The 10,775-nt window shown below is 39.0% G+C and overlaps 1 protein-coding gene across 1 annotated transcript; it reads left to right on the forward strand.

Annotated features, from left to right (window-relative positions):
- Positions 1-294: 294 nt before the first annotated feature.
- Positions 295-9,437, forward strand: zbtb32 (zinc finger and BTB domain containing 32; the record flags this gene model as incomplete). Its single annotated transcript, XM_079276193.1, has 5 exons — positions 295-354; positions 2,804-3,832; positions 4,718-4,827; positions 7,450-7,617; positions 9,208-9,437. The coding sequence occupies exons 2-5, from the start codon at positions 2,835-2,837 to the stop codon at positions 9,435-9,437; spliced, it is 1,506 nt and encodes a 501-aa protein (XP_079132319.1). The 5' UTR covers positions 295-354; positions 2,804-2,834.
- Between the last annotated feature and the right edge of the window lie 1,338 nt (positions 9,438-10,775).

Consider the following 10,775-nt stretch of genomic DNA (forward strand, 5'->3'; position numbering starts at 1 on the left):
TGTGTTTCTTTTGTTACTTCGGTTTAATGTATGATTTGCATGTTGTCTACCCTGTGCAACAATTGAACATTATTAAATAGTAAAACTGTGTCCATGCTTTAAACTAAATAAAGAAAACAAAATAATGTAAATAACTGGATTACTTATAAATCCACCATCTTTAATCACCAAAAAACGAGCCATTTAGCACTATAATCAATGAACCAATGAGGGAAAGAGACAAGTTCAAGAGGAGGGACTGTGAAGACAAAGGAGGAAACCACCCCAGACAGACATGTCACTTTACTAGTCACTTCACAGTCATGATGCGAGGTAGCTCATCATTTTCCAGGGAGAATATTCACTAAACACCGGGTAAGTGTCTCATTCACACAGCTTGGTGCTTCGTAAGTTTGCAAGACTTGAAACCACAAGAAGATGCTTAAACACTGCTCCTGTTTGGTCTTTTCTGTGGTCTACTGTTAACACAACCTAGTGTGCTGTGACTGATCTTCTGTTGCCTGTAGAGGATATAAGTAAAGGCTTCTCTCTTGTGATTCCAATCCTTGACATGCGAGCTTTGGGTAGGCTGGCTGCCAGTTAATGTCCTGTCAAAGGATGTGCAAATCTGACATATTCATGCAAGGTGTTCCCCCCATGTAAGCATTAAGACAGTACAGTGACTGCAAGGCTCCTTAAAGACCTGCTGCCACAACTCACTGCACTACAAAGTGCATTGTAAATTTGAACATCATCTGTGGGAATTTGTTTATTCCGAAAGGCAGTTTATTGCAAAATCAAATATATACATAAAAGAGACATGAAGCATTATGAATCAGGATACAATACAATAAAACAATGTATTTAATGGTCAGCAGCCTCAGGAGAGCTGCAATACTTCAACGCATAATTGAAAATTATAATGTCAGGTGCAACACACCAACGTGATGTGTGCGCAATATTTGAAAGTACAATTTAACAAAACAAACAGTTGAAACTAAGTATGAGGATCGGTGCTCCACGCGCTACTGAAAGACAGCTACATATCTGAGCTGGAAAGATTTGTGCATTACACGACAACACACAACTTTTAAAGTTTTTGCAAAATCTCCTTGCGCATAAAATCCCATGCTGTTAACTCAAGCAGCTTTAAAGTTACTTATCATAAAATACATGTCGAACACCATAATAATCCACCTGGCAAATTACCACGCCATTGATTCAATTCCACCACTATATAATTATTATTATTATTATTGTATGTCAGGAATTTCATATTTATTAAAATTACTACTGTACAAAATGCATATTGTACGGAGGAAATTTGAATTTGGCATAGATTTAAAAAATGTACTACATTTGCGATTTATTTGAGTTATATTATGTAATATATAGACAATATATTACAACTCTGAGCAGACAGCGTATGACCTTTGACAGTCGTAAACGTTGCCGTGATAGAATGTTCTAATTTACATTCATGTACGCAGACGATACTGTCGGCTTTACTCAAATTATGAAGGCTTGATTTGCATGATCATTTTCCTACGCACTCTCAACACTGTGCACTCGAAAGCAAATGATGTAACTATCGTTGCTTTTTACATTTTTCATAAATGAACACGAAACCTTAATAAGCATGCTGGCTGAGCCTTATCACATACAGTACATCTAAGTGACTTTCTACTTCTGATACTGGAGCTGCTGAAATGTTTAGTTTCACTCTCAGCACTATTTTTTTAATTATAATTAAATAATTCAGACATTATTTTAAATTACTGCTTTTTGTTGCTATGTTTTCCAATAAATTAAATTGATTAATTTGATTAAGAGCAGAGAGAGTGAGTTTTGGAGAGCGCGCAAAAAGATGCATACACATTTTTTTTTATTCCAGTAACGAGATAACTAAATGTAATTTCGTTTCACATACTTTCCATTTACAGTCACCATCGGAGGACCTAATGGGGTTGCAATTGTGCAAAACCTTGTGACCTCCCCTGCAGAAACCGACCACACACTGTATAATCATAAAAGTTCATGATAGACTTCAGACTGCGACGGCAACTTCTCAGGCATCCGGGAGTTTCAACACATAGCCACAATGTTTTCCTCCTTGTATTATCAATTTTAGGGCTAAATTCCAAATATTTCTGTCACATATTTACCTATTCAACCCCTGTTGAAGTTTATAGTATCAAAATACAGTCAACCAAATACAGTTATTGTTGTTGACACTCAAACTTCCCTCATGTTTGCTCGTGTGTACAGTCATTAGTCATGGTTTCATATACTGTTAGGGCTTTGTGGCTTTAGAGTGTGTACGTGAGCGCCGCATATCAAAGCTTTCACAAAACACAGTATATTTCCACACATCAACCAGACATTCGGACATAATTTTAGACACGGTTGTGATTGAGGAATATTTTCTCATAAAAGAAAGAGGGGGGGGGGGTCATTTATGTAAAAATCCATAACCATTTTATTAACTATTGTGTAAATTGGTTGAAAATCAAATTCACTTTCACACCAACCTGTCGCAATATAAACAAATAATATTATCACCATGGGTACATTCTGCCCCCTCAATTCTCACTACAAGGATGGAAAAGAAAAACTGTACAAACCACAGATAGATTTGTTATCAACAATCCCTGCTGTTGATTTGCAAAATGATTTTCCTATACTTAGAATTTAGCATTTCTAGAAATGTCACATACCTGGTAAACACCTGGAAAATATAACTAATTGAAGCAGTGTGGGCATAATCTGATGGCATCCCTCTCTGAATTCCTTTTTTTTTGTTCCTTCAACTTTTTCTTCACAGATTTTTGAAAATATTTCTACAAACTTCAGAAATGATCCGAATCAACAACACCCAATACTTCCACTTCCTGCAGCAGGCAGATGCCTTACGACGCTCAGGGTCACTCTGCGATGCCATCATCTCAGTAAAGAGTCAGACTTTCAGGGCTCATCGGCTAGTACTGGCTTGTGCTAGCAGAAGACTAGCGCAGCAGCTAGCCCAGGCAGACATAGACAGCCCCGTCCACTGCACTCTGGAGTATTTCTCACCACGCACCTTCCAGCAAGTTCTGGACTTCACCTACACACAGACTCTCGATGTGTCTGTGGATGACCTGCACTTGCTGCTGAAAGCTGCTCAGCTGTTAGAGATGCAGCAGCTGGAAGACCAGTGTCGAAAACAGCTGGAAAATCTCGACTACAGGGCCAGAGAGGGTGGAAAAATAAGAGAAATCACATGTGTCAAAAAAGAAGAGAACGGAAGTGCAGAGGAGAATGATCAAAAGCAAGAAGGGAGTCCAATCCAAGTGACTTCTTCCCCAGTGGAGGAGGCAAGCGACTGCATTGTCCTGGAAAACCTCTCACCCACTGCCAAGAACCCCAACAGCCCGCCATCCCCAAGAAAGATGCCCAAACTCTCCCCGGTGTCAGCAACGTCCTATAACAGAGACAGTGTGATCACCAGCAGCAGCTCCTATTTCTCTTCCCCTTGGACTTTCCCTTCAAGCATGTGGAGCTCCATGACCACCCTGCGGCGGATAGCAGAGAACTATCCAAGCTTAATTGCAGCTCACCCCCTTCAGTCCCCAAACCAGCCCACTGTAGCGTACCCATTCTCCCTCTCCACCCCCCACATGTTCCCCTTACTCGGCTCTCATTTCCAAACCCCTGTTCAAAGCTCTATAATAGGTTCAGGCTTTTATCCACATTATACACAAAACTGTTATGCTGGGTCTGCAGGTATGGGGAGCATAATCAAGCAAGGCCTGTTGAAACGGAAAAAACCCAGCCAGAGAGCATTTACTGGGACCGTTCAAGCCAGTGAGCTGAGGTAAGTCAGCACTTGGACAAGATTTTGGAAACTTCTGGCTTTTATTTTTAGTCATTGTCTCCCTATTCTCTCACAAAGTCATCGAATAATCCCCTAATTTGCTCAATTGTTCCTTTACGACAGCTACGGTACCTGACTCACTGCTGTTTCAAGCCTCCTGCACTTTCCAACTAGAGCAGTTTCACTAGTTAACCCTTCCCTGACAGTCCTAGTCAGACAAAGTATTCTTTTGACAAATCATAATCCCATGTTTCTGACCAATCCCAGCACAAAAGAGCAAAAGACACACAAGTTAACCTTCCAATAAATATAAATATATACTTTTTTTGTGGGATTAAAACAAACAATTTGTTCTAATTCTGAATGAATTTCCCGCTGCTCTGTTGTGATGCTAGATAGTGTGAAACCAACATGACTTTGTTTGTGGGAGAGTTACCTGCGTTTTGTACAGCAGGTTACACAGTGTAACTGAGTAAAGGGGAGTCCCCTATATTTTTCCCCTCCTTTGCAGAAATTAAGATTTTCAACCCACTGAAACAGTGTTAACCTGGCCACGCTTGTACCACAAGAAATTGTTCAAAACAAAATAGAGATATTCTTTCGTGTCTCTTTATTTTCTTGCTCCTTCTCACATGATATGAAATGCAGATAAGCTTTTACCGCGAATGAGTGCTATAAATATCTTGTGGTGATGGGGAGGAAGGAAAAGGCGTTAAAGGATGAAATCTGTGATAAAATATATGCAAACTGACATTTACTCGATGTTCATATTTCTAGTGAAGTATCTCCTCAGAGCACAAATAAAAGCACTTCATTTACTATTGTTAAAGGTACAATTAGTGAAATCTTTTGCAACTGTTGCATTAAAAAATATATTTTCCACAGCAACCATGAGGTACCCAAAGCCAGCAAAGAGCGGGTTAAAGATTGCCAACACTGCAGTAAAAGCCTCCTTGGTGCCCCAGTGCTGCGGGAGTCAGCCTCCACACCATCAGGTAATATGATAATAACAGAAAACATACAACACATTGAACATACTAGTGTTACTATCCAGTACGATCAAGGCTGTACCAGTGCTTATCCCGTGTAAAACCAATCAATTTGACACGATAGTAAGACTTCTTCTTGTCATGACCCCTAACCTCGGCAGACTCCAGCTACGTAGCTACGCAATGGAAAGTGATAGAGAGTTGTGGTTTTGAGAGCACGGTGCAGAAGGAGCAGGAGTGTGGTTACTAGATAGGGCTAGATGTACGCAGTACAGTATGCACTGCATTGCAACAGTGGTTTGTCCTAGAAATCATACATATTGATGTATTATAATAAATAACTATAATATGTAAAAACAACAGTGTGTGTGTGTGTGTGTGTGTGTGTGTGTGTGTGTGTGTGTGTGTGTGTGTGTGTGTGTGTGTGTGTGTGTGTGTGTGTGTGTGTGCGTGTGTGTGTGTGTGTGTACACATGCAAGTATGTTTTATCTGATCTTTTCAAGTATGTTACTTGAAGAGATTAAGCTATGGTAAAACTGTGCTTTACAAGTCACAATGCAGTTAGCAGTGTCATAATTTAGGAAACGTCCTATAAAAATATTACTCAAGCACTAATTTAATTTATCCCTCTAATATCTAATACAAAACAGCACAACAAAAGATACAAATAAAACATTTAAGCACCTGCCTTCATTGTTGCTTTGAGCTGTTTGATTGATTTGATTTTGCTTTCCCCTGAAATGATAGTACTGTATGTTAATAAGGCCAATCGACATTAAAGCAGTACCTATAAATGATGTTAGGTCTTTTAAAGTGACAACTGAAGAGAAATATTGGACAGGAAGCATGCTAATGACAACAGGTCTCAGTAGGTTGTGTTTGGAGTGGTGAGTTGTCAATTGTTGTGGTTTATTCTCTAAATTCCCCTACTACAGTACACCCCCTTCTACTTTCAGCATCCTGTCTATACTATGAGGCCCAGGTTTTCACATATGAAAAACCCAAAAAACATATACGTTACTGAAAGGCTTCAGAGTTGCAACATTAACCTCAAAATCACACCTCATTGTAAAAGACTCTCTAGCATATGAGGCTGCAGACGAGACACGTGTGCAGAGTGACAGGAAAGTAAGCTTGTACAAACTGAATTTATTGTCTTGCAACAGGATGCTGACCAAAATAGAGTTGTGCCTCTGAAAGTGACTGAAAAAAGTATGGGACTAATATATTATTCTAAAGCTTGTGCATAAGCTGTACCTTTTTAGTTATGATTAATTGTAATCATGTTAAGAAGGTCAGGGAGAATTATAGTCCTGACTGCTATTGTTGATTTAAGCAGGATTGAAAAGAAAATGAATCTGCTGCCTATTTAATCAGTCAATCCATTAATGGTTTGATCCATAAAATGTTAGAAAATAGAGAAAAGTACAGAGCCCAAGGGGATTTTATCCCATGTGCAATAGGTAATATTAGACTGAAATGTATGTTAATCAGTGCTTTGTCCAGGTAATCAATAGGCCTCTTGATGTTTGGTTTAATCTAATATTGCCATTAATTAAACTGAGTCACGTAGCTTAGCATTTAGCAGCCCTTAATCATAGTTATTACACACAGAAAAGGTTTTCAAGGTTCAAGTTACAGCATTAAACATATGTTTTGTAGTATGACCTTGAAACAAAGGGCCATGATTAAAATATAAGGGAGGATTAATGATAGCATTATAACATGGAAAGTACAGATCATTTTCGTGTAGTTTGAAATGTATTTTGCTAAAAAGTAACGTAATATTTTGAAAACATAGCGTAACCATATTACCTCAGAATCAGGTTGTTATCCCATTACGGTCACAATATCACCAATTTCTTATACAACCATTTTATTATTAGGCGGTTTCCATATTGACACCAATAATACTATTACTATATAGTTTTACCTCGTTGCCTCGTAACATTTTATTTTTGGCCCATTTTACCGTTACATGAATTTCTGTTTAATATTACCCAAAAATACCCATTTTTAATACCTAACTATCATCTGATGAATGGTATTACCTTGTATTCCTTAATTATTACCGTTTTATTAACAAACTATTTCCCCCCCACTTGTATCCGGTTATTCCCAAGCTGTAATGTAAAGTCCTACCTAAATATCTTCTCCAATCAAACCAACATAGTTCCAAACCTAAACATGTTCAATTTGTAATGATATCAAAGCAGAAAGGCACCACTTGAGAGGCTGAAACTAACGATCAATCGATAATTTGCAGATTCATTGAATGAATGAAGTTCCCTTTATTGCATGTAAATGGTAATTTTGGTTGCTTGTATATCTCATTGCGCTTCAATGTGTTTGTCTATAAGGACTTAAGTATTACAATAAACATAAACAATTTCAATTTAACAAGAGCAAAAGAAAAGCTCAGCCAATATTAAGTGCAGTATTAATTAACCCAATCATTGCTGTGTTTAATACTAGAACGTTGTCTCTACAACACCTTTACAAGACTGTTGACTTGTATGAAACCACACCTTTCAATTGTCAGAGTGTATTTGTGGACAGCCAGGCCACTCATTACCACCACAATGTTCACACTTTTGTCTGTTTTCCCTCATCTCGTTGTTTGCACAGGTGAGGCCTGTGCAGAGTATCGGTTCTGTGGAAGAGCAGATGTGCTGCAGCATGAACCCCAATCCCATCAACAAGAACCCAGAGGAGAAAAACCCTACCAGTGCCAATACTGTCCCAAGAAGTTTAGTCTGAAACATCAACTGGACACACACCACCGAATTCACACTGGTAAGCACACTGTTTAACTGGCAGAACAAGACGAAAGGTGCTTTGTCCGATGAAGCAGATATAACTAAGTAGCATGTATAGCTATGTTTCAGAAAAAAACTCAGCTCAGTGACTTATGGTGCTGCTGAGCACTCACTGGTTAAATACAACACGGATCTAAGACTACTAAGACTGCCGACCCACAACATGGCTGATAATCTTTGTTTTATATTGTGGGACATTAGAGCAAAACAAGAATTCGAACATATTTACGTTTGTCCCGTTACGTCAGATAAACTGGACTATCGGGTTATAAAACACTAATGTTCAATTACAGTAATTAAGTACTTTGACATTAAAAAGCCAATGGCATTAAATGACTGAAACAACAACAGTAACAACAGATTGGTCTGAGGGAGCCAGAAAGATCAGAGACAGGTCTGTTGTCAGCATGACAAGTTACTGGAGAAAGGGGCATTTATGATCAATTTACATTTTCATTGGCTCAAAGACAAAAGTATATGTACCTCTTTTAGGTGCTTTTTCATAGCCGACATGATTTTTAGCTTATGGGACTCTGCCATCACTTTTGCATGTTTTAGAACATTTGCTATGAAATATTACTGATAAACATTTTCCAAAGCAGACTGTTGTGTTCTGGGTTTTATATTTTTTACCAACCTCCAGGCAGGTTTCCACTCATTTAAATACTATGAAACACACCTTACAGGAACTTGCAGAATAGAAACTTGTGTGCAAATCCACGATGAACTTTTAGAGCTGTTGTGATCATTTCTGGAGTGCAATGCAATTGAAAGTGTGCGCTTGCAACATTATTCATGAAAGGTTTGCCAAAAGTAACATAAGGCAGAATGTTCACTGTGATAACGACCCCTGTCAAGCACTTTGCTCCGCAAATTGGATATTGTGCAAAGTGTAGCGTAAGAACTGAAACACTGGCAAACAATGGCGTGGCGACAATATAAAGTCTATAAGATAATTAGCTGTAAATTGGTTGAAACATGCAAAACCACATGCATATACAGTGCTAAAATGAATACACACGTGCTAAACAAAAAAGAATGGGTTGGCATTTAAGATGAAATCTCATTCTATGTTTCTACATCTTAAATATTAACTTGTCCTAAAACTGAAAGATGCAATCCATACCATGTTGCATCTTTAACAACTTAATTTACCTCTCTCTCTCTTATACACACACGCACACACACACACACACACACACACACACACACACACACACACACACACACACACACACACACACACACACACACACACACACACACACACACACGTGAACAGCATACAGTATCTATATGCATAACTGTTCTGATCTTCAACAAATATGGGTGATTTGTTTAAAAGTGAGCCAATTTAGATGATTTGCCTCTAAACAGGCAAAAAAATATTTGACTGGATCAATTGAATTTAAGTAATATAGCAGAATATATCAAATCAATTAAATCAATTGGCAAGAACGATATCTTGTCACGCCTAAAGGTTCAAGGCCTTCTTTCACGTGAGCACACTTTCCTTCCATTGTCTTCCTTCCTGTGCCCCCCTTTTCTATCCTCTCTCGGCTTCAAGGAGAGAAACCCTTTGAGTGCCGTATCTGTCGTCAGCGCTCACGGGACTACTCAGCCATGATCAAGCACCTGCGGACTCACGGTGGGGCCACGCCCTACCAGTGCACCGTGTGCCGGGAGTTCTGCAATAGCCTGGTCGCCATGCAGAGACACGTCAAGAGCCACGCAGTGCAGGACTTCCCTCCTGATTGGAGCATCAGCAGCACCTACATGTACAACTCACACATCTGAGGCTCACAACAGACACCGCTGTCTACGCAAAGTTCTCATTTAGCTTGTGCCTTTCATGTACTCTCATTATATTTGAAGAACAGAGGTAAACCTTTGTTTTTCCTGAAGGATAAATCACAGATGATGTTTGAAAAACCAAGAAAGTGTTTCCCATTTCACATTGGGTCATGTACGGGCATTACGGCCACATCAACAGTTCGTCAAATGACCTTTCCTCTTACTGTCATAATTATTGGACTGCTTGTGTAAACTTTGTAAGTTGGACTTTGGTTTGTAGCGCCCTCATGAGGGCAAACACTGTAACAATCAGTTGTTTTTTTTCTGTAATAGTGCTCACAAATGCATTACTGTGTCAAGATGGGACCAGTGGCTGAGATGTTCTGTTTCGGGCCGGACAAAAGAGTATTTTTACTCAGTGCTGGAACATCTAAACAGTAAATTCAATGATTCAGATTTAGACAGAATCAGTCTGAAACAAATACTATATCTATACGTACTTATATGCATTCCCACTTCAATTCAAATTCAAATGTATCCATTTCGTCCTTTAAAACAGGGACATTGTTCTTATCCTGTGTTATTATACTCTCAGAGAAAATCAGAAAGAGAAGGATGAAAGACTTTTCTCCAGTGTCAGTCAACACAACCTTGAGACTTGACATCGTTTGAGACAAACTGCCAAATCCCATATATGTGAACATTAAAACATCTAAGGAGGACTGTATTTATGCAACAGTGAAAATAAAGAAAACCGTGGGCGACTTTAAGTGTCACTGGACAGCTCAAACTGCTTCATTGAGATAAGAATAGCAGAGCTCATGCAGGCAGTCATGTCTGTTGTAGTTACAAACATTAGTGCAGCTTTTTCTTCTGCCTTATCTCCTCACCAGAAGAGTTCGTGTTTAAGTCCTGGTTTATAGTTCAGTCTGGATCCCTGGTTTGGTTCTGTTCAGTTTTGCCTTGTCTGTGCAAACTGCAAATAAAGATTACTTTCTTCAACTTCCTGTGGCCTGCAGTCTGCTACATTTGTGTCCATCTGCATCGGCTCCACACAAACGCAATATGTTGGCAAATATTCGTCATTTGTACAGATAATAAAAGACATGTCGATGTACGTGATTAAAGGAAGTGTTGGGGGAAGAGGGGGCAGCTGACCAGGGTTTTGTCATTTTATCTATAAATCCTAAGAAGCCATTCAACATTTCCGGTTATTACTTTAATGGTAAAACAAACTGTAGATACTTTGCAGCTGATGTCACAACCGCGCCAAACACTCGTTGCTGCCGTCATACTTGGTTCCGGGTTCAAGCACACTCTGAACTTGAACATGCCTTTCAT

The sequence above is a fragment of the Melanostigma gelatinosum genome, assembly GCF_949748355.1.
Source record: "Melanostigma gelatinosum genome assembly, chromosome: 9".
NCBI classification, from domain to species: domain Eukaryota; kingdom Metazoa; phylum Chordata; class Actinopteri; order Perciformes; family Zoarcidae; genus Melanostigma; species Melanostigma gelatinosum.